The 25,206-nt window shown below is 40.9% G+C and overlaps 1 protein-coding gene and 1 long non-coding RNA gene across 4 annotated transcripts in view; one reads left to right on the plus strand and one right to left on the minus strand.

Annotated features, from left to right (window-relative positions):
* Positions 1-1,010: 1,010 nt before the first annotated feature.
* LOC309657214 lies at positions 1,011-18,558 on the plus strand. Its single transcript, XR_014261710.1, has 2 exons — positions 1,011-7,309; positions 7,630-18,558. It is a non-coding gene; the product is annotated as an uncharacterized lncRNA (long non-coding RNA).
* The window catches only part of NDFIP1 (Nedd4 family interacting protein 1), a 51,586-nt gene continuing 43,899 nt past the window's right edge, over positions 17,520-25,206 (minus strand). For 2 of the 3 annotated variants that reach the window (XM_082454291.1, XM_082454292.1), the window contains 2 exons: positions 24,633-24,738; positions 17,520-18,556 (listed from right to left, as the gene is read on the minus strand). In XM_082454291.1, coding sequence (XP_082310417.1) covers positions 18,483-18,556; positions 24,633-24,738 — 180 coding nt within the window. In that variant the 3' untranslated portion in view covers positions 17,520-18,482. The remainder of the gene's footprint in view (positions 18,557-24,632; positions 24,739-25,206) is intronic. The other variant, XR_014261677.1, reaches the window with a different exon arrangement.

Below are 25,206 nucleotides of genomic sequence, written 5' to 3' on the forward strand. Positions count from 1 at the left end.
AGGCAGAAGAAAATGTGGAAAAGCACAAACCTGGAATTCTGTCCTTGTTTGTTTTTAAGGCCATATTCCAGCTTTTTTGGAATGTGTACTCAAATTTGAGATGGAACAATTCTGAGGTTACATATTTATACTCAAAGATATTTGAACTAAAAAATTCAGTTCAAAATAGTAAACACTTGAAGTTGCATCCTAGCCCAAGATGCCAACACTCAGCGAAGCCGCATTAGTCCTACTTCCTGTTGTTTATATGACAAGTTCATATAAAACTATTCTGACGAGGATACTTCCAGGACCCGCTCTCCCCGCCTCCAACCCCAGCTTTTTGTGCAACGCTAGTTGCCTAAATACCAACAAACAGTGGCACTTTTTACAACTTTATTTTGTCCTGTTAACTATAATTAAGTTGTATCTCTAAACCTTCCCAGCTAGAAAGCCTTTGTAAATGCTTCCTAATGAGGCAGCGTGTCAGGACGGTTTGGGGCAGGCTCTGGAGCCTGACCTGGAATGGAACCCCAGCTCCACCTTCTCAGCTCTATGGCTTTGGGCAAGCAACTCAACATTTCTCCACCTAAAGTTCCTCTCCTGGAAAACGGAGAAGCTAACAGGCCCCAGCCCAACACACAGTAGGTGCTCTGTACATGCTCACCGCTCCTTTGGTTCTGCTTGTCCTGACTTGGTAGTTTTCCCTAATTGCAATCCCCTGCTGCCGACGTCACAGATAGAGAACACATGGGGGCAACAAATAGGCAAGCAGTCTGCATAACCTTGGGGGCCAAGTTCCCCGGTGACCCAGGTATGTTTTAGCATCACGACCCTCGGTCCGGCATGGACCCAGAGGAGCACAGACACCTAGGAAGGGAAGGAAGACTCTTCCTGTTCTTTCAAGCTCTCAAAGCTCTGCATTTCAGTGCCCTCAGCAACCCCCCACCCCGCCCCCACCGGGCCTCCGCAGCCAATGTCTCCTTGCGCGCGGGCGGGCCTGGCTGGCCCTCATCCCCCTCCTGCAAGGCTGCTCTGTGCTGCCCTCAAGGTGCCCCGAACATGGTCCACCCAGTGAGGGTCCAACTCTCTCTGAGAAACCAAAGTCTCCTTCCCTCCAAGGCGGAGGTAGAGGACGCTGAGCTCACCTGGGAGGACTCAGACCAGCCAACCGCTCGCCCTTCCAGCCCACATCCCAGGATTCAGGATGTCTCCACCACATAGCTTGGGGGCGGGGGGGGGGGGGAGAAGAGGGATGGCAATTGGGACGCAACCTAAACATTCAATAACAAGGGATTATTGAAGCAAATTATGGTGCGGTCAGGTGATGGAATACGAGCCACACTTACAATGATGAGACGCAGGCGATGAAAGGAGATGCTCGGGATAGACTGAGACAAAAAGCAGGCTAAAAAGAGTTTGCACAGTGTCACGCAGTTTGAAAGTTTTTCAGAAACCTTCCCCACGCCTATGTGTTTATACATTTCACACCTAGATACATACACAAGCACCAAAAACATAACTGCAGTCACCGCACGGTGGAACGGGGGGAAATCATTTTCTTCCTCCTTTTGCTTATCAATAGTATTTTCAATAACGGTCACGCATTACTTTTGGAAAGAGGAGGAAATTAACTTCAAAAGACCATGAAGAATCGCCTCACCTCTAGTCTCTGTGGCTGAGTCACATCTTACAGAGAGAAGAGACGAAGGCTGGGCGGAGCTCCCCGAACACGCCTTCCCCTCCCGTGAGTGTCACTGACATTCCTTCCCGGTGGCAGAGAATGAGTTTCTCGACAGCAGAGCCGACCCATCTCAGGGCCAGGATGGTGCTGGCAGGAGTCACTTTCTAACACGTCCCGACATGTGTTTCCAGTAACGCTGTTTGTGGCCGCTTTCTTCTCTTATCGCTCCTCCCGTGACCTTTGCTGGTTACAGACTTACTGGCTGGAGCCAGGTGGATTTGTGTGATTTTTGTTGATGGTTATTAGGAAGAGGAAGTGCCAGAAGGGATTACCTCAAGTTTAAACCTATTTCCAGCAGAGTCCCGGGGCCTTTAATTACACATCTCGGGTCTGTTTGGTAAAGAAGTGGTCAAAGATGTGCTTTTTATCTCCCTCGGAATCTCCTGCGACTGGCAGTGCTCCATGTGCGCCTGGTGTTGTGTAAACTCCAGCCACTGGCTCCTGGGGGGAGGAGGGCGTCGGTGGAAGACGGGATGTGAAGAGGGAGGCCGGCGAGAGGCATTTTAAACAGCCCCATACCTGGGAATCCTTGGTCAGGCCATGCCATTTTGCGGTACAGACAGCAGAGGAACTGCACCCCCAGCGAGCTGGAATTTTGTTTGCAGGACCAGAACTACTGCAGCTTCCAGAGGAGTAGCCCGATTCAGCTACTGCTGAACTACAAGGATGAGGACAGTCAGAATGCGAAATGCCCAGCCCAATCCAAGAGCAGACTTTTCTTTCTTCCTTTTTTTGCAGATTTGTTTTCACATCTTGGTACTGAGATATTAACAGCCTGACTCACCGTGAGGCAATCCCTGACTGGAATGATCAAGGTACCGGATCAGCTGTGGGGCAGACCAACGTCACTTCCGCTACAGGTGGGTCTAGTCAGAGATATCAGAACCAGCTGATCCTCAAAAAGAACCTTTCCCACTCTGATTTCTCCAGGCCGGGGAAGGAAGACAGATTCCTGGAATCCACCCCACAGCCCCTCCTCTGTCTTACTTGCCTGTTGAAGGGACTGCCAAGTGACAAAGTTGCTAAAGGTCCAAGACCGGGAAGTTTAACACGTAAATTGAGACTTAACTGGGGGAAAAAAATGAGAATGCTCGGTCACTGAGGGTCTTAGCACGTTTCTGGCATAACAGCGAAGTCAGGAAATGAGGAATTGTTCTTTAGCTGCTTATATTAAAGACACAGCATTGTAGGTCAAATGCACACACAACTTCAGACAATAGGACTCCAAATTTCCCTTTAATTTACGGCCCAGAGGGGATGGAATTTGGGGAGGAACATTTGGTTAGAATGGAAACGGGAACAAATGGGGTTTAGTTAGAGGCCTCTTTCGTCCTTCATCTGAGGCTGGGACCCCTTACCACCCAAATTCTGCCCCTGGCAAGGCTGTTTCTTCCATAATCCCCAGGATCCCAACAGTTCCCTTTCAGGAGGAGCACACAGCACTGAGTACAGATTCTTGCCCCAGTCTCTGGAATCCTGCAACCCCCCCAAGGCAAGCTAAGCAATATGCTTTTTCTTGGCACTGCTGCCTCATTAGCGCAATGAAAACAGGCCCTGAAAGACACAGAAGAGCTTCTTCCCTGGAGTCAACCCAGCCACCTCTCGGAGGCTCCCAGCACCATGCTCCATGAGGCGGGCCTGGGTGGGAAAGGCTGCCTGGGGTGGGAGAGTAAAGGCTATTTTAGTTCACCCACAGATCTGCAGCAATAGAGACACACAGCCTTTACATCTTACATCAGGATTGTTCCAAGTGCAGTACCCATACCTTGAGGGTACCTTAAATGATGTTAGGTGGGGCATAACATTTTTCATTTTAGTGGTTATGTATTTATTTTAGTGTGAATTTGAGAAAAATGAAATTAGCACATCAGTGGTTATTTCATGGATGTTGTTTAGGATGAGGCTAAGTAATAACAAATTGAATAATAATAAAAATTTTAAACTAAGTAGTAATTTAATAATATAGGTGATATAGAAATAGGACAAAATCCATGAAGCCAAGTTTTAGAAGACCAAAGTTTGGGACAACTCTTTGCCAGTTAGACAAATTAACCAATGTATATGCAAAGGCTAGACAAGTATATTAGAACACTAGAAACAGCCTTCCATGGTGCTAAGGACTATGGAATCAGAAAGCCCAGGTTCAGATGCTAGCTCTATCCTTCAGTTAGCTCTGTGACCTTGGACAAATTCAAACTCTTTAAGCTTCAGTTTCTTCATCTGTGAAACAGAAATGAAAATTCCTATCTCATTAGATTGTTCTGAGCATTAAATGAGGTAATATTTATAAAGTCTTTAGCACAGCACCTGGCATATAGCAAGTGCTTCGAAAGGAGTGAGGCTCATAGAGGGAAAGGATTCATTTCTAAAGCAGGCTACTCATCTATCTGTCCTAAAGAGTTCCTTCCAGGAAGATGCAACCCAAATAGTACAGGAACATTTAGCCTTTTGGGTCATGGATCTGCTCCCAGAGAAATATGCACGCAGACATGCTTGCAAATGCCAAAACTGCATACAATTTTAAGGTGTTCACAGTTGCCACCTCCTTTAACCACTTCCTGAGCTGACTGCAGACCTGGTAAGCTAAGATGGAAAGCCAGGGTCACAAGAGGTATCTCCACTACCTCTGCCCCAGGGAGGCCAGGCGTCATCCCATCTCCTGGATGCATTCCTAAACTAGATTTTGGTTCTCTCGGGCTGCCTCTAAACACACAGGCTACCACAGCTTTACTCTCTACATGGGCAGAATGCAAATAAGATTTCAAGGACCGCCCCCGGCACCACCACCACACTCAGTAACCGGCTTGTTCTCCCTGCCCTATCTCGGTGCATTACAGCCTGGCCTTGCAATTTTTAACTCGGTGCTAATGGAGCTGGGTAAACTCAAGAGACCAGCAAATGTACATGGAAAACCAGGGGCCCCGATAAGCTGCTGATATGGTGTGCCTGCGCTTCCGTCCGTTCTATTTAAACACTGATAGACCCCTGCACAAACAAGAAACTCTTTGTGCTCTGAGCGTCCGCAACTGCCATCCAGAGTCCGTTCTGGACATGGCCAAGGCTTGGAGTAGGCGGAGTGGGGGTGGGAGAGAGGCAAACCTTGCCTGCATTTTATCAGACAAATGCACACGGGGAGGACCAAGCTGATCTTCAGTCCTAAGGGCTCCACATCTTTCTCTCTGCCCCCTGCCCCACCTCACAGTGCTCTCTTAACAACTGAGACTGAGAAAATGTTTTCTAGAAAACTGACTGCAGATCCTTCAAGCAGGACACATGGGCTAGTTCAAGCCATGACCCACCCACATCACACCAGTAAGTAAAAGATGACTGACTCAGCTCACAAAGAAGCAAGGAGGCGGAAGCTGATGAGTTTCCCCGCATGCACTAACATCAACCAAAAAAGGAGTCAAGGTCAAGCCCAAAGAAACTCCAAGGAAGTCAGACTGCTGTGGAGCTGGAGGACAGAGCGTATTTCTCACGACTGTTTGAGTTGTGGTTTATTTAGTAAACAATGTTTGTAAATTCCAATTCTGAATTTGAATTTCTTTCTTGAATATTAAGATGGTAAGAGCCTCACTCCTCAAAGTACGGTTCTTCTGGATGGGTAGTTTGGGCATCATCTGGGAGCTTGTTACAAATGCAGAATCTTGAGGCCCAGACCAGACCTTCTAAACCAGAAACTGCATTCTAACAAGATCCCCGGGCAATGCACATGCATATTACAGTTTGAGAAGCACTGGTGAGAGTATTTATAAAGCTCTTGGAAAGGTCTATTAGAGGATAATAAAACTGCAATGGATTATTTCCTTTCAGGTTTGCAACAGATCTTCACCTAAATATCGAGTATTAAAAAATAAAGTTCAATTTAAAAGAAGGAGACTGATAACAGTAGACCTCTAACTTCTGTTTCCAGTAATCAGTTCTCAAATCTAAATGAAGACATATTTCTCACGAATAGCTCAGTAGAGATGACATCAGCTGGGCAGCTTCAAACACCCTTCTCTGACTTGAAAACAGGACTTTTCTTAGCAGTCCAAAGACTACAATACATGCTCTTCCCATGAAGGTTCACAGCTGTACACACGTGAATCACTGGCACCTTGAGAACTTAAAAATGTACTTCAGATTTAGCATTATTGACAGAAGGCGAATTTTACAAAATCAGAGAGTAAATGTTTCTATAATCAACATGGATTACCTTTGGAAAAAAAAAAAGCAGAGGAGGTTGAAGATGTTTCGATTAGTGGTCAACAGTGGCTGGGTTTGGGGCTTCCCCGGTGGCGCAGTGGTTAAGAATCCGACTGTCAATGCAGGGGACACGGGTTTGAGCCCTGGTCCAGGAAGATCCCACATGCCACGGAGCAACTAAGCCCGTGCACCACAACTACTGAGCCTGCACTCTAGAACCACGAGCCACAACTACTGAAGCCCGCGTGCCTAGAGCTCGTGCTCTGCAACAAGAGAAGCCACTGCAGTGAGAAGCCCACGCACCACCACGAAGAGTAGCCCCCGCTCACCGCAACTAGAGAAAGCCCGCGGGCAGTGACAAAGACCCCGCGCAGCCAAAAATAAATAAATAAATAGATTTATTAAGAAAAAAAAAAAGGGAGAGTGCCCAGGTTTGATGTGGAATCTAAAAAAAATGATACAAATGAACTTATTTACAAAACACAAATAGACTCACAGACGTAGAAAACAAATTTATGGTTACAAAAGGGGAAAGCGGGGGAAGGAGGGATAAATTAGGAGTTTGGGATTAACAGACACATATTACTATGTATAAAATAGATAAACAAGGACCTACTGTATAGCACATAGAACTATACTCAATATCTTGTAATAACCTATAAGGGAAAAGAATCTGAAAAATAATATATATATATATGTTATACATGTATATTATATATAATATATACATAAAACTGAACCACTTTGCTGTACACATGAAACTAACACATTGTAAACACTGTAAACCAACTATACTTCAAAATAAAAACAAAACTCGTAAGCTAAAAAATAAAAGAAAAAAGAGAGTGCCTGCATTTGCATCCTTGCTTTGTGTGCTGTGTGACTTTACCTAAGTTACTCCTCTGAGCCAGCTCCCTCAGTGTAAAATGGGGATAACAGAACTTTTACTACTGATTTATTGTAGGATTAAAAGATATTATGCATGAAAAGCACTATAACAGCACTTGGACTCACTAAGTGCTGAATAAATGTAAGCCATTCATAAGAAATTAGTATTGAAATACTGTCTCAAGATGTCATTCTGTGTAACTTGAGAGCGAGAGAGTGAAGGACACCTGGGTCTTGTCCTGTCTCTGAGAGCCTGCAGGAATCACTTCATTTGAGCAGTAGCTAGAAAGATCCACATCAGCAGCTAGGCCTGCCTCACTGGCTTAGAGGGGGGATTAAAGAATCCTGGGGTACGAGCTGGGGAGCCTGAGGCCAAGGTCAACGGCTGTGTTAGGGTAGATGTTCTGTGCCTCCAGGCCAGAATCCCCCCACTGCCACTCCAGTGAAGGGGAGTTGGCGGCTGGGAGCCTGGGGGAAGGGAAATAGTGTTTGTGGATCAAGAAGGGGCAGGTGAGGGCTTCCCTGGTGGCGCAGTGGTTGAGAGTCTGCCTGCCAATGCAGGAAACACGGGTTCGAGCCCTGGTCTGGGAGGATCCCACATGCTGCGGAGCGACTAGGCCCGTGAGCCACAAGTACTGAGCCTGCGCTCTAGAGCCTGTGCTCCGCAACGGGAGAGGCCGCGACAGTGAGAGACCCGCGCATGGCGATGAAGAGTGGCCCCCGCTCGCCACAACTGGAGAAAGCCCTCGCACAGAAACGAAGACCCAAAACAGCCAAAAATAAATAAATAAATTAATTAATTAAATAAAAAAAAAAAAAAGAAGGGGCAGGTGCACTCCCAGGATAGGTGCTGCATCTTTGCTAAGAGTTCATGCTCTGACAACACCAACCAAATCAGTCTCAGCCTCACCACTTAAGAGCTCTAAGGGGCAAGTCAGTTAACCTCTCTGGGCCTCCCTTTTTTAAAGTATAAAATGAGGATAATAGTACTACCCACTGCAAAGGTTTGGGATGATGATTAAATGAGGTAATGTGTATAAAGAATAAAGCAGGGTACTTAGCACATGGTAAATGCTCCATAAATAGTACCCATGACTATGTATTTATGATAGGCGTCTGCAACACAGCAATTTTACTGTAGGTTGAATCCCTGGGGCCAAGGAATTGGATGTGAATTTCAGATGAACAGAGAACTGGAAATGTTTTGGTCATCCTATGAGTGAAAGACTAAGATTATAGGAAGCCTTTGTTATAATTGTTGCAAAAGCCTAGTCATTCTCCTTAGGAATGAAACAGTGGAAAGAAGAGGCATTAGAAGTTGGCTTTAGGGACTTCCCTGGTGGTCCAGCGGTTAAGACTCTGCACTCCCGATGCAAGGGGCCTGGGTTCCTACCCTGGTCAGGGAACTAGATCCCACACGCCTCAACTAAGAGTTCTCATGCAGCAACTAAAGATCCCGCACGCGACAATGAAGATCCCACACGCGGCAAGGAAGATCCCACGTGCCGCAGCTAAGACCCGGTGCAGACAATAAATAAATACGTTACTAAAAAGAGAAGTACTGAAGAAAAGTTGGCTTTAAAAACATAACCATTTAGGACTCATCAGAATTCGCTGAAAAGCAGGACAAAGCAAGATAATCTCCACTGTAGCAAGAAGGCTGTAAAAAGTTTTTTTTTAATGTCAAACATAACCAGAATGGCTTAATAAGAGACCTCATCTCACCAGACTATACTGGTGGCTAGTACTACACTATGTAAAAATGATAAAGCCACAAAAACAAGGCTGAAAAAAAAACCCCCAAAACAGTTGCTTTTGGGGGGTAGTGGGATTAGAGTTGATTTTTAGATTTGTTGGTTTTTGTTTTTTTTTTTTTTTTTGCAAAATCAGGGTATTTTTGAAAGCCCTGTAAGATCAAGGGGGGAAAAATGTATGATGGTCTGATAGTTTCAGGCACAGTGAGAGATGATTTGGGGCAGTGCTTTTCAAACCTTTTTTTCGGCTGTGGAACACATTTTGTAAACAAAATCTTATTGAGACCCCCATCTAGAATCCAGATAAAATGTTGCTTTTATTGAATAAATTCATTTATAGGTTCAGTTTTAATCCTTGCTCCATGTAGGTCTCTAAATGAGAGCACAAATGTGTATTGGTTGCATACACATTTCAATAAAGACATTCTATTCGATTTTTTAACAGTTAAAGATATTTTTAGAAGATAAAATTCCAAATAAAAACACAGAATCCTAGTATTTCTTGGAAGATGGTTCAGGAACATAGAGAGGATTGTGAAGATTAGGGCTAGCCGACTGCCAGGCACTTTTCCATAGGGACCACAGCTTCCAGAGCTGCATGCAGAAGTCATTTGTGTACATGTAGGGAGAGGAGGAACAGTGAGCAGAAGACACCCCGATGTCTTCTGTTTAATGACCAAACCAAACTAACACAGAGGGGTATGGAGAAGAGGCGAGTCTGGGAACACTGTGACAAAGGTCTCATCTGTGCAAAGCTCTCCAGGTCCCAAATGAAAGGAGAAAACAGGCAGGTGTACCGGATGGGCTTGGATTTGCTGGGAACATCTACCTGGGGGCATTCAGGAATCCTAACTGGTGGGCTCAGGAAGGAAAATAAAGCATGTGATCTTCTTGTCGGGTGGGGCTAAGCAGGAAGGTAAAGAAGGCAGAGAGTAACTAGAGTTGCCGTGGCCCAGGCAAGATGTAGAGAAAGGAAAGGGTAAGGGGACCGCCAAGGAGATGGCCCTCTCTACGGTGGGAGAGAAGAGACTGGTAGGGATTTGGTTCAGGAAAAGGCAAAGCCAAGCAGAGTGACCTAAAGTACTGGAAACCTTGTTAGGGGGAGGTACAGAGCGGCAGGTAAAGAGGATCTGGTGAAGAGCAGGGAAAGCAGCGAAGAATTTAAGGCGAGTGCAGAAAGAAACAAGGCGAAGGATAAGAAGTTCAAAGGACGCTTTGAAGATGTAAATCCACACAAAGATAGTGTACGGCAAATCTTGTCATATAATACAAATGGCCCAAGAAAAAAGGAGGCCAGAATTTCAGCCTACAGAACTCAGGAAATGAGAATCAGAGTTTACTGGATTTATAGAGTGTTTTGATGTGACTGAGTGATGAAAAATTATTTGCCGGGGTGGCTTGGCGGTAAAGAACGCGCAATGATCCCTTTTATAGTAATCTGTGAGGATCAAATGAACATGTATATAAATATAAGGGCCTACAGAAACACATGATGGTATTACCAGAAAAGCAAGAGTAGGTCATATTCTCATCTGGGCAGCAGGAATTTAGGTAGAAAAGAGCGGTCTGATTTGTCAGGGATGGTCTAACGACAGCCTTGACGAAGGAAGGAATGAGGAAAGGCAGAATTTATGAAAGCTCTGTGGTCCTCAGAAGGAAATGAATGCCTGGGTTTGAATGATAAGTTTGGGTTTTTAACGTCCTGCCCTTGGATCCAGTGCTGCAGCTGGCTGGAGAGCTGTGAAGAGCTGTCTCCTAAGTGCCTGGCCCTTTAACTACATTATCCCATTTAGAACTAAAAGCAGCCCCGTGAGAAAAGATTCTGGAACACAGATTAGAAAACCAAAGTTTGGATAGGCCAACTGAATGACCTAAGACAACAAAGCTGGCAAGTGGGGAGCAAGGGTTCCGGCCCCGTGGGATGGACACATGCGCACATCTCCCCTCGCAGTGGTTTTCCAGGTCCCAGCCTCACAAGCGCCCTGAGATGCTTTCCCGTCCATCCTTCTTTGGGGACTGGCTTCTTCAGGTGGTAGGAATCTCTCTTTCCTTGGAGGGTATTGGTTTTAGGAAGACTTTAGTGCTCTTCTGGTGAAAACTAAGTTAGGGGCAGGTCATCACAACTTAAAAAATGCAAAAACCTTCTTACACCTCTATGCAAATAAGGCAGAGAAAATTATGGTGTATTATGATTTCTTGGACAGGAAAGCACTTTGTCTTATGCCCTGCCCTCTCCCTCACCAGAACCTGCTTGTGCCCAGGGGCTCCCTTGCACAAATCTTGCATACCCTATAGCCAGCACAAGGTCATACACATCATAATCAGCTAACAGAAATTAATATTTATCAAATGAAGGCCTAAAACATCTATATTCAAGAAGCCGGAGCATTTCCATTACGAGTAAGTCCCAGCAATCTACTGCACAGCATAGTGCCCGTAATTTAACAACACTACTGTGTACTTAAAAACCTGCTAAGAGGGTAGATCTTATGTTAAGCGTTCTTATCATCAAAAAAAAAATGATAATACTAATAATAAAAGAAGAAACTTTTGGAGGTGATGGATATGTTCACGGCACAGATTGTGGCGATGGTTTCACAGATGTATACTTATCTCCAAACTCATCAAGTTGTACACATTAAATATGTACAGCTTTTTGTATTCAATCATTATCTCAATAAAGTGGTTTACAACAAATAAAATTAAAAGTCCAGATCAAAAGTATGTATAATATACAGAAACTATTTTTCGGAAGGTGGACTTTATCACTTCTAACACACAGGTGATTGTCTAAATTTCACCTGTAATTCTTTCTGAGGGGAATAAAATACGTAGATGGAGGCGAAGCCAAGGCTACTTGGGATGTGAAGATGCAGGAAGGTGTCTTGGCTTCCCTTCAGGTGTCTGATGTCACTAAAGCGGTGCTCTAGAGGGCCAGCTTGGGTAAACTTATGACCTCTGTTTTGCCCTGTGTTCCTAAAAGTTTTATGGGAAGGTCACTAATAAACTAAGTGTGTAAATGCTCCACCATCTAGTTAAAAAATAATAAATGCTACTGGAGCTGACTTGCACTACATATTTTCTGCAAAACACATTTATTTACCTTTCCTTCTAATAAAATACACCCAGCAATAAATAAAAGGCAGTAAAAGTATCCATGCCTTACTATTAAAATTTGATACTTTTTTTTTTTTTGATACGTTTTTAATGCCAATTTTTAGTATACTGTTTTTGAACGGATCAGGTACTGTTTGAAAATAAGCACCCAATGAAGACACGATTGAGATTGGCACCAAGTTACAAACATAATAATTTGTCCTAAGTACAGTGTCTGTACGCAGAGAATTTAAATGTCTTACCCTAAAAGATCAAACTGCACTTTAAAATGGTCAACATACTTCTACCAATGAGCCACTTGTATAAAAATGCCACCAATAAAACACATTAGTCTTTTTATATTTTAAGTTTAAACTACAGTCTAGCGAATTTAGTTCATCACACGCTTACATAAATCCTACAGTGGAGGTGGGGGGAGTCTTTGGAATTTCAGACTTTTTTTTTTTTTTTTTTTAAGAAAACCTCTCAAGAAGGTATCCAACCACTTCTTGGAGACATAATCACATCTAAAGAAAAGTGACCCGAATAAAGGAGGGATTTAAAAAAAAACCCTTAGTCACTCTTTAAATTTATTCTCCAATTTAGGCCAATCCTCTTTTATAGGGGGCTCCTAGCAATTAGCTGGCAATCTTATCCTGTGAGTCTAAAGGATTAAAGCAGAAGCAAAGAACAAAAGCAACCGATTTGCTACACTCTTCCACAGGTCCCCTCTCTTCTTAACAAATCAGACTTCATTTCCTCCAGGGCCCTCCTTACCCACCTAATCTTCTTTCTTTCTTCCTCCCACGGTCCCTTAGGAAAAAGATTCTTAAATGTAACATTGGGGAATGCCATCTAAACCAAATTCCTGCAGAATATAACAAAGGTTGAAAATGACTGCAGAAACTACAGGGTGCTTTTTTGAGTCCTTGTTTTGGGATTCTGACAAAGCGTAACTTTTTTGATAACTGGATCTTAATATAAAAGGTAGCAGTAGGTAATAAGCCACCCAAGTTAGGTTTCCCAGAAGTTTAGACACACTCCCTTCCCCCTTGCGGACTATTTAGGACAGTGCTCACAGAAGGTCACCACGTTAAAGAGAGCACAGCCTGGGAATGGCAGACGTGACATCTGTTGAACTTACTGTTCCATCTGTCACTGACATGGGCCACATACAAACCTCTACAGCTCTGAGGGACTTTAAGGGGCCTGCTAATCCATTCCTTTTCCTTTACCCTTAAACCATTCCAGAGAAGGATCGACCCTATTTTTAAAGACTTCCAAGGAAGAGTCCACAATCACTCTTAGCCAGCCAAATATTTAGAAATCATTTTCTCTATGGCCTTTCCCCATGGCTCTGCAGACACATTCCTTCTCATAGTCTTGCCATAAAAAGAAGAAACTATAGTAGCCACGAGCTTTGAGAAGATCTACATGAAGACAAAATAACTCTTCATTTCACCCAAAAATCGATGCCATGAAAATACCCTAATGAAAAATTAACTCATAATTTTAAGTGTAGGTATACATGTTCTGCAGGTTTCTTCTATGGAAAGTGAACGTTTGAGATGAGTACTTACCCATTATCTTTATTTGGAAGCTCTGTGTAACTGCAGCAGGAACCAAGTCTGACCATTTACAAATTCTACAGGATGGGGATTAGAAAAACATAAGTTTAGTTTCAATACCTAAATCTTGGAAACTGCTATTATCACAGAAGGGCTTAAGGTCAAAATTAGTTGGGAGACCTACATACAGATTAAAACGCATCTCACACATATAGCCACAGGGAAAATATATACAACTACTCCAAAAAGGGCTTTTCTCATACACATGACCGTGATTATAGAGATCTAGGGTTTGAGAGTTATTGAGCCAAACCTAGAAAAAATGGACTGCTAATTTTGCTTCTTTAGCCCACCAGTGCCCACTTTTTAAAAGAACTATATAGTACCAAATGATGCTAGTGATAGAAGGGTTGGTGAAAATATTGATCCATCCAGTGGCTCGCTTAGTAATTTATCTGCAATCCTAGTTAAAATACTAACTGGAAATAAATCATGAATATAAAAATCCTCAATGTCAATAATCAGAGAAAAAAACAACATACTAAAATGACCAGAATGACATCTAAACCTAGTGACTGCCAAATATGGCCTGAGAAATGTTCTGTCAAAATAAAGATGTGGAATCAGGAAGCAGATGGCAAAATTCTTTCTAAAACCTCACTTTAAGGGAACATTTTAGGCATTTTGGACTGTTGTGCAAATGAAAAAAAGAACGTTTCATCAAGTGTAACTCTATCCGAGTTATGATGATAGGTTGCTCCAATCCTCTCCTTGACTCAGGAAGTAATGGGCTTAAATGGGGGAAGCAGCTCTCAGTAGGGGATGTGATTGCAAACCCTAACTAGTAGCATGGTGAAAAACGAGTGCAGCTTGGGATGAATGTCAGAAAAGAGTCAGGCTGGGTTTCAGAGTCAGAAGGCAGCACTTCCTTAATTCTATAGTTTAGCTGATGATGCTTTGCGGCAAGAAATCACCTTCTCTATTTGAGAGATTTTTTTTTATTTTTTTAGGTTTTTGACCCAATGGTGAACCTTCCAGTCAACTAATGAATAAAAATGAATACCGTCTTCTCAGCACTCCAGCACTAACCTTTGTAAGATTTAAGGAAACCACTTTTCTCTGTTTTGCTGTCTATAAACATGCAATCACGTATGGATGGGGAAAAGCTTATGAAACATTTCATTTCTCACATAAATGATAAAAACTATTCACTTGTAGAGCAGGATGAACAACATATAAAGCAGGGTTGGGAGACGTCTGTTTCATACAACTACATCTCAGTTTCTGACCTGGATGAAATCCTGCATAAATGCAAGAGAATTCTCTTTATTTCATATATTCTATACTCAGGTTTAATAGATTTGCATTCCGTTTACATCTTATTAATTTGCCAATTGACTTAAAACTCTCAAAATCAGAACACAATGCTTTCTGGTAAAGAAAAAACAAGACTTTTCAGCAAAACAGGCATCAAACCAAAACTTGAGTAATGTATCTATTCTACAAGTGACAAATTCTGAGAATAACTGGAGGTCTGAGGGGATCAAAATGCCAGGCAGTAGATGGGACTATTTCCAATTTCTAGTCAGAGAAACTGTCCTTCAGGAGGACAGCTCTCCATTTAGGTTGTCCAAAGAGCAGGTCTTTCTATAGGCCACAAAATTGTAAGTAAGAAAGTTGTAAGAAGTAAACTGGGTAATAAAAGAGCCCCTTTTTAGAATGACACAAAATCAGTTTCTGTAACTCTTTTCCTCCTGAAAGTCTTTTACGCTCAACCTGAACTTATCCTCCCCTTCAAGAATTCCTGGTGTCTTTCTGTGAGATGTCCTGCATTCTAGCAGCAGAGCCTACAGAGAACCAATACACAGAAGTCCCCTGTCAGAGAGCACTTTCTGCGGGTGCTCTAAATGAATACAGCCATACGCTGTACAAAAGCATACAGTATATGCAAGGGGAAAGTTAAACCCCGAGTACCTACCTTTAGTATTGGTGGTTTAGCAAACGCTAAACCACTCTCGCTCCATCCACCTTATCGGCCTTACAGACTATAAATGCCATTTAGGCTTAAAGATACGCAAAACAAGATTTTTTTAAACCCACAAACCATCTACAGAAACATATTTGCATTTTGTTACGCCTCTCATCACCCTTCAAATCATCTTCAGAAAGCCTGAAAAGGTGAAAATCTAAATAGCTAAAAAACATCAGGAGAACCTGAAAATTATTAAGCTACGTCTTGCACGTGATCTTCCTGTATTCATCACTGAGGTTTCACCAAGAACCAGATTCAGGTAGGTAGTAGGGGCCACATTACTTTTTCATAAATTATTCCCTCATACTGTACATAACATACAGTTCTATGTCTGTTCTTGGCATGTTTTAAGTTAAAATTTGATTATCGGTGTTTACCAGCATCATCAGGACCAAGTGATTTTTCAACATCTACTATTCCAACCGTTCAGGAAGGTCAGACATCCAGAAGAGGTGGTAGGGTTGGACTCAAAGCTGAGGCCAACACTCCATTTGTTGTGTACATTTTTCCTGATTCTCACCTAGAACGCTGCCACCTCAGGCAACCACTTAACTTGAACTATCACTTGGCCCTGAAATTCCCTTTCAGGAGTTATTTCTTCCTTTAAGAAATTTCTTCCTTTAAGAATATAATGAAGGCCAAAAGAAATTTCATCTGGGTTATAAATGACTCACAGTGGGACACAGCTCAAGTCAGATTACTTAGTTTGTATCATTCCAAATGGCAGCAACAAGTAAGAGACATGAGGGACCTCTGTAGTCATGGATGAGCCCTAATTGTCCCCTAGCCCAAGGTCAAAGCCAGTTTATTCCATAACCTTACGCAAATAACAGTGGTTCCTCAGTTATCCCTTTTCAAATAATTTAAACACTCCTTTATCTGAAAGGGTTATTCTTAATAATGAACCTACCAAAGGGAAACAGAAAAGAATAAAAGACAAAAATAAAAAGTAACAGTGCAGGATAAACATTTCCACCCTAACAGTAAGGACTCTAGGTAACATATGATATCAACTTTATATATCTACAAAGACTTTAATCTTTAGAACATTAAAACGAGAGAAATCACCTTCCTAATTAATTTTAAAGCAAAGCAAACTGTAGGTTTACATATGACAGAGTCTTAAGGACCACCAAATATGCAGAAATAAGAATTCCAAATATTTCAGTCCTCAAATATACAAAGCCAAATAAGGCACAGGACCTAAAGAATAAACACAAAGCGAGACTACAATGTTTTAGTTCATGTGATTTAGGGCCCCTCTATTTGGTCCTGTAAGATAATTTAAATAGTTCTCTCTGTTGCACATGTCCAAATTTATTCAGACTGTTTAGAGATATATTCGTTCTGAAACATAGAACACGATAGGCTATAAACTCCTCCAAACTATATTGTTGGTATAATCTAATTCAAAATATAAAAAATCTTCAGAGACTTTCAAACCCCGCCCCGCTAATCTATTGTAAAATATAACTTTTAAACAGAAACATACTATACTATTACTTATAGTAATCAATAAACGAGTTAGAATGAATGATCACTGAAACGTTGATCCAGGAGGCACTGTTTTCCTGCTTGGTTTTCAAATAATGTACACTTCTGTGCACTACATACTGACACCCCTGAAGAGACTTCCTAAGCTGATCCTGGATGTTCACATGCAGCAGATAAATGAGTATCTGCAGCTATCATACCATGCTAGTGCTGGTTTGTGTAGTTATTGGACCATCTTGCTATATTTTTTTCTTTATATTTTGAATAAGTGGAAGAGGGGAAAAATATCAAATGACTGATATTGTAAGAACCACTGGTCTCTAAATTTAACACAACTGAGACAAAAATAGAAATCAGGAGGAATGAGACATTTTTAGCTTCAACTGGATGCTCATAGGACTTAAACCAGTTGGCTGTGTTCACCTGAGAAAAAGGGCAAATGCAGGGAACACGGAGAAAACATTGGAAATAAATTATCTGAGATTATGTCTAAAAAATGAAGCATAATTGGGAATTCTAGAATGATTTAAGATCTCTACAATTCCTTCCTATTCTAACCCATTATCTTTTGAAGAACTAATATATTTTAAGGAATATATTGAGTATGATATGAAAGAAACTTCCCCTGCTGAAAAAGAAGAAAAAAATTGGCCCAAGACCAATTTTTTTTTTGTTTACTGAATGATTCTGTATGAATCTATATGAAGATTAGAAAAAACTGCCTTAGCAATTAACAAGTGCAAACCAAGATATTAAACACTAATCCACAGCAAAAGTTGCTACACAAGAGACGTTTATTAATGTTCTGTTGTATTTACAGCTTTAACATAGCAAACCAGGGTGAATACCACTTGGCAGAAAGCACATCACTCTACATTATAACACATTGGTCTCTGCTAACACATTGTAAAAGCAAGTAGTACAGTATGTTAGGGATCATCTCAAAAGTTCCAAGCTAATTCTTTCTTTGCTCCTAGTACCTAATCCCCTCCCTACTCCTAGCCCCTGGCCTAATCATCAGGAGACAAAAGAAAAAGAAAAAAAAGGGGTAGGGATTCTAATCACAGAAAGTATCATGAATTCCATTTTATTAGTAATTATGCTGCATTTGTCCTTGTCCTTTCTATTTTATACAGTGATAACACCTTTACAATCCCTTAGGTACACAACAGAATAAGGTACAGCAAAATTAGAATACAGACTATAAAAAATTAATGCTTATCATTTACCAATTAAGAACATATTCTTGACCACACCTTAAATGTATTTCGCACTATGATTTTGTTTCTAGGTGTTCACAGTACAATTAAATAAATTTCTAGATTAATTTTAACAGCGAAATGGATTATGTGCAGAAATGCAGTCATAACAAAAGTTATACTTTTGAGAAAACCCCTTTTTTAAATGGCCAGCATTGTACATATCTTACACTAAAATATTTAATTCCAAATTCATTTTGAGATGGAGGATGAATAAAGCAAGATTGCCCCCTACTGACTACAGGGACAAGGCTCATGCTATTTAAAATGACTACAAATAGATAAGGCATTATTAGTACATCACAGACTTGATTGCGAGAGCTTTTTCAAACATTAACCACTAATGATTCAATGATTACAGAATTTTGCATTAACTATTAAAATTTTACATCTAGGAACAAATAGAGAGAAATGATCTTTGTCAACAGTACTTTATTTTTTTAAAGCAGGTGATTATTCCTCTGTGTTCCGCCTCTTGATTCACTTCCTGCAGGTGTTCTCTTGCTTCTTGGGAGAGAATTCATAAATGCAGGAAGGCCTCTGCCAGAAAACATCTGCCAGAGAAGGATATTGAATATTGAAACTCTGGTTAAGTTGTTATTTTGGCTAAAAGAAGGATGTAGTCACAAAAGAAGGCAGGATGTTTGGAGACACAAGAAGTACATTTTTACATAGCTTTAAGATTACTATACACTGACATCATAGTATTCAATAAACGTTACATTTTTGGTTCTTAAAGTTATCAAGGACTCTAGAACTAGAAAGAACTTGAATGCTTTCTCTAAAACCCATGAGGTCAGGGGTCTCTCTCTCTCTCTCTAAACCTCCTAACAAAAGAACAGAATTCAAGTAGCACTTCATCCTACACTTAACCTCAACAGCAATGACTGAAACTTGGGGACAAAAAGACAGTAGAATCCAAATGCATAGGTAATTTTCCATGCACACTCGAAGCTGTTTACCCTGCCAATTCTGCCAAATCTCACACAAGGAAGACTTCCAATAAGGATACCAGTGATATCAGTCTATACTTGAAGCAGGGCAAAGTTAGAAAACAACTATAAACTCACAGGTACCACAAGGACTTTTTCCAATCAATTAGAAAAAAAAGTGACTGTATTTTGGGGCGTGTGTCTCGGGGTGGGAGGACTGTATATAGCCCCAATTTTAAAAAAGCAATATACATGACTAAAATAAATACTCTCAAAATGATGTCCATCTATTTTGTTAAATGCAGTTTTCATCTAATACTCTGAGGCACTTTTGTTTTGGCATATAAATTGGTTTGGTTCTCATGGAAATAATGGAAAAAATACAAATAACTCCCTATATTACTGCTAAAAAAAAATACTCTAAACAGATACATTAACAACTTAACAAATATTTATTGAGAAACTATGCTGTGACACCCTACACCGAATGAGAGTTGGATGGGCTCATACATAGGCCCCTAGCTCACTTTTCCATCTTTCCAAATTACTGTAAAAGCCACAAGCAGCCCTTCTGTATCTTTTCTGATTAGACTACTGTATACATCTTTAAAAGGCTGGCAAGATGCAGAGAAGCTACAACACTGGAGGAAATCAACATGTTCTTTTTGAACACTTAATATTTCCCAAACCCCAAATTCACTGACACTGGTGTTTTGATTTGAAGTAAACCAATGATACTGACATAAGAGCAACTTTTCTTTACAGAGACTTCAGAATGTGCAGGGACAAAGACACAAGAATATAAGGAATCCTGAAGGCCAAGTAGAACCAAAAAGAAAATTGGTAGACAGATGTCAAATAGAGATTTTTGCAATGAGGTTAGCTAGACTCATTACAAGCCTAAGTAAATTCAGTTTTATCACTTTCCATTAACAGATAAAAATTGATAGAATGATTACTATCAGGTCAAAACACTAGAGTTTTGCAAGAATATGAGATACAGTTCAGATACAGTTCACCTGGCCACTTTAGTTCATGCTGCTTCCACGGAGGTAAATTAGTTTTAATAGATCCCTCAAAGTCAGAGCCACCCAACAAACATTAAAAATGCATTAAGAGGTCCTACCTACTGTATAGCACAGGGAACACTACTCAATATTCTGTAATAACCTATATGGGAAAAGAATCTGAAAAAGAATAGATATATGAATATGTATAACTGAATCACTTTGCTGTACACCTGAAATTAACACAACATTGTAAATCAACTATAATATTAAAAAAAAAATCCATTAAGAGGCCCTAGATAGGTTACTAATGGGTGATCTCAATCACCATACAAATCCCAAATGAAAAAGATTGCTAGAGAGGCACTCACTGCTCTCTAAGACCCAGAGGTCTGTTCAGATCAACTTGACTCACAAGCTGTTACAAAAATAATGATGGAATGCCACGTTTTAGGGACTGTGGATATCATTACTAAACTTTAGATTAGATCACTTCAGAAACAAAAGGAATCCAACAGCCTATAGATCATTTAATTTCAAGAGGAAGACAACAATTTCTTCTAGGACACTGTGTGATTTTTTTTTTTTTTTTTAAGCAAAAATTCCTCTGGAAACATTTTCTACTGTCTTGCTACTTTACAACACAGTCCAAATAAGTCAAACTAACTTGACGTGAATTAAAAATAAAGACGTATTAAGAAGGAGGGGGAAGGTTATAGAAAAAAGCAAATGAAAACATTTATCATCATATGGAAAAAAGGTAAGAAGATACCTGATGCCTCATATGTATAGCTCACCAGGTCACAGCAATCACTATCTAATTATGAAGGGCCCTATCTCGTTAATGCCGCGAGGGCTTACAAATTTTCTTCCCTCCTATTTCAGATGTGGTTAAAGTAACAAATTTAAGATCCATTATACTTCGTATATACAAGTGCTTTTGCAGTAGTGTTAGATATCAGTTAATTGTGTTACCACCTTACAGTTACTATAACTAGCTCCTCAATTACCTGGCAGCATCAAAAGAAGTAGTACTCCATAAAAATTTATTTTCCAGTTAACTGGTAAATAAGATAAAGTATGGACACTTTACATTTTTGACCATTTCAGATAAAGACGTTTCTAAAAGGTATCTGTTTCTTTTTAAACAACATAGAAGGAACATTTTGTTTTTCCTGCTTCCTCACAGTCACACACTTCTTGCTGCCACTGTGCCCAGCTCTAGCAGTTCCTTCTGGCTTTTCTTGCTGTAAGGCAGGAAACCAAATTTCCTTTATAAGCTTATAAATAAGCTCCGAAAGGGAACCTGAGAGTTGCCCTATGATAGTAGTACGTGAGCTTTAGTGTTCAACTCTTGTAATATCTACTTTGGCTGGTTAGAAAGAAGGCCTTTTGAGGTCATTTCACGGGTGTGTGTGTGTGTGTGTGTGTGTGTGTGTGTGTGTGTGTACACACACTATATTTTGGGCTGCCTAAATAGAAAAGTCACTATTCTTATACTTTTTTCTAGTACAGTGCCAGATCTTAGCATGGGAATTGAGTTATTTTTCTCTATGGCAAAGTTATTTTAGAAATTCCCTACCTGTGGCTTTCTGGCAAAAAGTAAGCCCACAGCTAGCTTTTAACTAGTGATACCTCCAGTAAAGAAAGTAAGAGGTCTCAGTGAAAGAAGAGAAAATCTTCACATCTTACATGATGGTTTTCTAGTACATCTTCAGACTAAATTAAACTAAATTTCCTCTGAACTAGAGAAAGAAAACATTCTACTTTTGGATCTGAATGGACAGTTCTTACCCCTGTTCAAATGGACAAAGGAAATTCAGTCCCATGGGATATTACAGCTTTTTGGGTTCCCTCTGGGGATACTGAAAATTAGTAAGGAAGTTATTAAAATTCTAAATGCTGCTCTAAGTCCCTAAACCCCTAATTTGGAGCTCTAAATCCTCTGGGCATGTCTGGGACAATTTCAAATCAACTAGGATATCAAAGTCAGACAGGAAAGCAAAGAAACCCTACTATGCCCTCCAGTGTGGGACTTTATTCATATACCTCTAAGTTTCTGCAATGCCTAAAGCACTGTAAGGCCTCTGACTCCAAAACACAGAGAATACCAGGTCTATAATATCCCTTCACCCCTCCAACAGCATTATTACTTAACTAAGGGCTGCCCACTTCAAATCATAACCCTAAAGATGCTTTGTTTGACATTTAGAATATACCCATAAAGCATTTCAGAAGTTTTAGAAAATCAAATCAATAATAACAAATTTTATAAACAAAAAAACCCTCCAAGTCCCTAACAACACAGGAAAACTGAGAAGTTCAGGCTTTCTCTCAACCTGTATCGTCATGTCAACCTGTCATGTATTAGAAGCAAGATGAAGAATGTATGCATCCCCTAATAAAGCCTGAAATTGCCTTCTAACAGAAGAATGAAGAGAACAGACAGAGGTGTGGCCTCATTCCATTTAGAAATTCAAAGCCACCATTAGACTAGACCTATAGAATCTGTGAAGGAAGGAAGGAAGGAAGGGAGGGAGGGAGGGCAGGAGGAATCTGTCCCCTCAGGATATTTTGGGCACCAATGGATTAGGGGAAATCTGTAGGTGATTTCAAGCGTTCATCCTAAGAAGAACTGTGGTGACCCCAAAGAATTAACTTTTGAATCTATGGTAGGTAAGAGTTAAACCTAGGGCTTAGAAGTAACTGCAAATTATAATCAGATATGTAGAGGAAGAAAAAAGATGACAATGGTTAACTACAATAAAACCACACAAAATATCTGACAAGCCTCTTAAAGTTAGGATGTCCTAGACACAAACACAGGCACAGCACAGGCATTAGGGCCTAGGCCAGTGGTGTCAGTGCCCATCTGTGCCCAGACTGTGTAACTGAATTCAAATTCAGGACACACCACTCAGGACATTTTAAACATGCAACAAAACATTCCCTTTCTTAAAAAAAAAAAAAAAAAGTCATAAACAGAAGTGGTATTCTTAATGGCTAAAATGATCTCTCAAATAAAAGTGCACACTCCTTTGAAGAAACTGACTTTAACCAACAGAACCTAAGTTCTTTCCATGCTTTAACTTTTATAAGAAATGCCTTATGAATATACTCTACCATGCATGTATCTGAGCTTATGTGTCACTGTAACCTTTGTTACTTATGTAAGAACATTTAATTATACATGTAAAGTGCTTAGTACAGTATCTGATATATCAAAAAGTTGACAAACATTAGTTATTACTATTACGCCATGCTTGAAAAAATTTTTGTTTCATTGAAGAAGTTCTCATCATATTATTCTGTTGCTTAAAAACTTTCAATACCATCTCACCACCTGGCAAATTAAATATGGTACTTTCTTTTCTAGAAGCATATATTCTGAGACCACCACGAATCTTCAAAATTGAGAACTCTACTCTGCATCCTAAGATCACCACAGATCTTCAAAACTGAGAACTACACTCTTAGCATATGATTACTTACATAAACTATGATAACCCAACAGCAAATACAGAACAGACTGATGCTCACATGGAGTCAGCCTTGTGTTGAGCCAACAAGTCACTGGGTTTAAAGGGCTGCTCTATGAGTTCAACACTTCCATTGCAAAGGGGCTTAGTGCGCAAGATATTTGAGAACACTGTCTCCGCCTGGCTTTCCAGCCTTAATCCTCAACACTCCTTTATGCTACAATCACACTGCTGTCCCTTAAGCCAGCTCCGTAAATTCTCTGCCTCTATTCCTACTCAACACTTGGCCTTAGGTGACTCTGAAATGCTTCCCCACCCAACAATTTCCACGATCATTTACACTTTCTACCTATCATTTCAGGTTTATCTCAACTGCTACAACCTTCACAAATCCCTGCTTGAGGCCTTCAACCAGCCTGGTCCACCTGCCCTCAACAGTCTTAAGGAGCAAAGAGTCAATTCCAGGAAGGCCCGTTAGATCTTGTAACCAGGGGCCTCTCTCTGGTGTACTCTTTCCCAAGATTCCCTATCTCCTCCTTTTTGTAGCTAGTGATGTAAGATGGAGTCATCCTCTGGGGAAAACCACGGGTGAACCAAAGAGCCTTGGCAAGGCTTAGTCCTCCTGTTCTCTGCAAGGGAAAAGGCCCTTTCCTCCCCTTTCCTTCCTGGGGTTTGACCCTACCACCAGAATGGTAACAGCAGGATGGGAACCTGAAGAAAAGGAATCAGGAAAGCCTCTCTGACTAATCTGAGAAGACGGAAGCCTTGATGGGCTTGTCAGTGGCCAGGCAAAAGGAGTTCCTAAAGTACTCACGGTCCTGCCAGCTCTGGGGTTTAGGGCCCCACATAACCGAGCTGAGTGATCAGGCCTGAAAGGCTCCTTCTTGCTACAGTCCTCTGGAGCCGGTAAAACTGCAGCAGTGGCTTCAGGATTCAAGATTCAAAGATCTAGGACCCTGAGTTCCAGTCAAGCCTCTTCTGCATTGTCCGAACATGAGATGTTTTCTCCTTTGGCAGTTTTTCTAACTTGCCTTTTTTAATAGTTTTTTCATAGAAACACCCCTTACTAAACTAGAAACTAAAAGACAAGGCTTCCTTACCTTCTCCATATCCCCTACCACAGGGTGTACACTCTACTCTAAACCTGAATAGTAATCTGCAATGCATCACATCATTACACTGGGACTAGAATAAAGTTTTTTTCTTTAATACCTTTAATAAATAAAGAGAACTCTGGTCCTGGGGAGATTTGAGAAAGTTTCTGGCATCTTCCGGACTTTTGCATAATTGATAAATCCTCTGAGAAACAGGAGAAAGCCTAATTTAAAAAAGAAAAGTCAAGAATGAGTTTGTAATTCCCATATTAAGTCCACTCCCCAAAAATATCCCTCCTGATAGCAACACTTCATCATTTTTCTGCTAAAAGCTACTAAAACACAATTGCCTCTAAAATTTCCAAAGGATTTCCACACCAAATTTTCCACTTCTCAATGAGAATACATAATCTCAAGAGCCAAAACAAAGTCTCTTTTGCACATTCAGAATCTAATTGGTCTAAAAAGGAAACAAAAATAAGATGGGGCCAAGCATTTACATTTGGAAGCTTCATTGAGAAGCATTATCAAAACCTACCCTCCTCCCCCCTGCCCCGACTCTGGCCTCGCCCCACGGCTCCAGGGATCTTAGTTCCCCAACCAGGGACGGAACCTGCGACCTCAGCAGTGAAAGGGCGGAATCTTAACCACTGGACCACCAGGCAATTCCCAAAACCTACCTTCTGAGTTCC

The sequence above is a fragment of the Balaenoptera physalus genome (genome assembly GCF_965194825.1).
Source record: "Balaenoptera physalus genome assembly, chromosome: 3".
Classification (NCBI taxonomy): domain Eukaryota; kingdom Metazoa; phylum Chordata; class Mammalia; order Artiodactyla; family Balaenopteridae; genus Balaenoptera; species Balaenoptera physalus.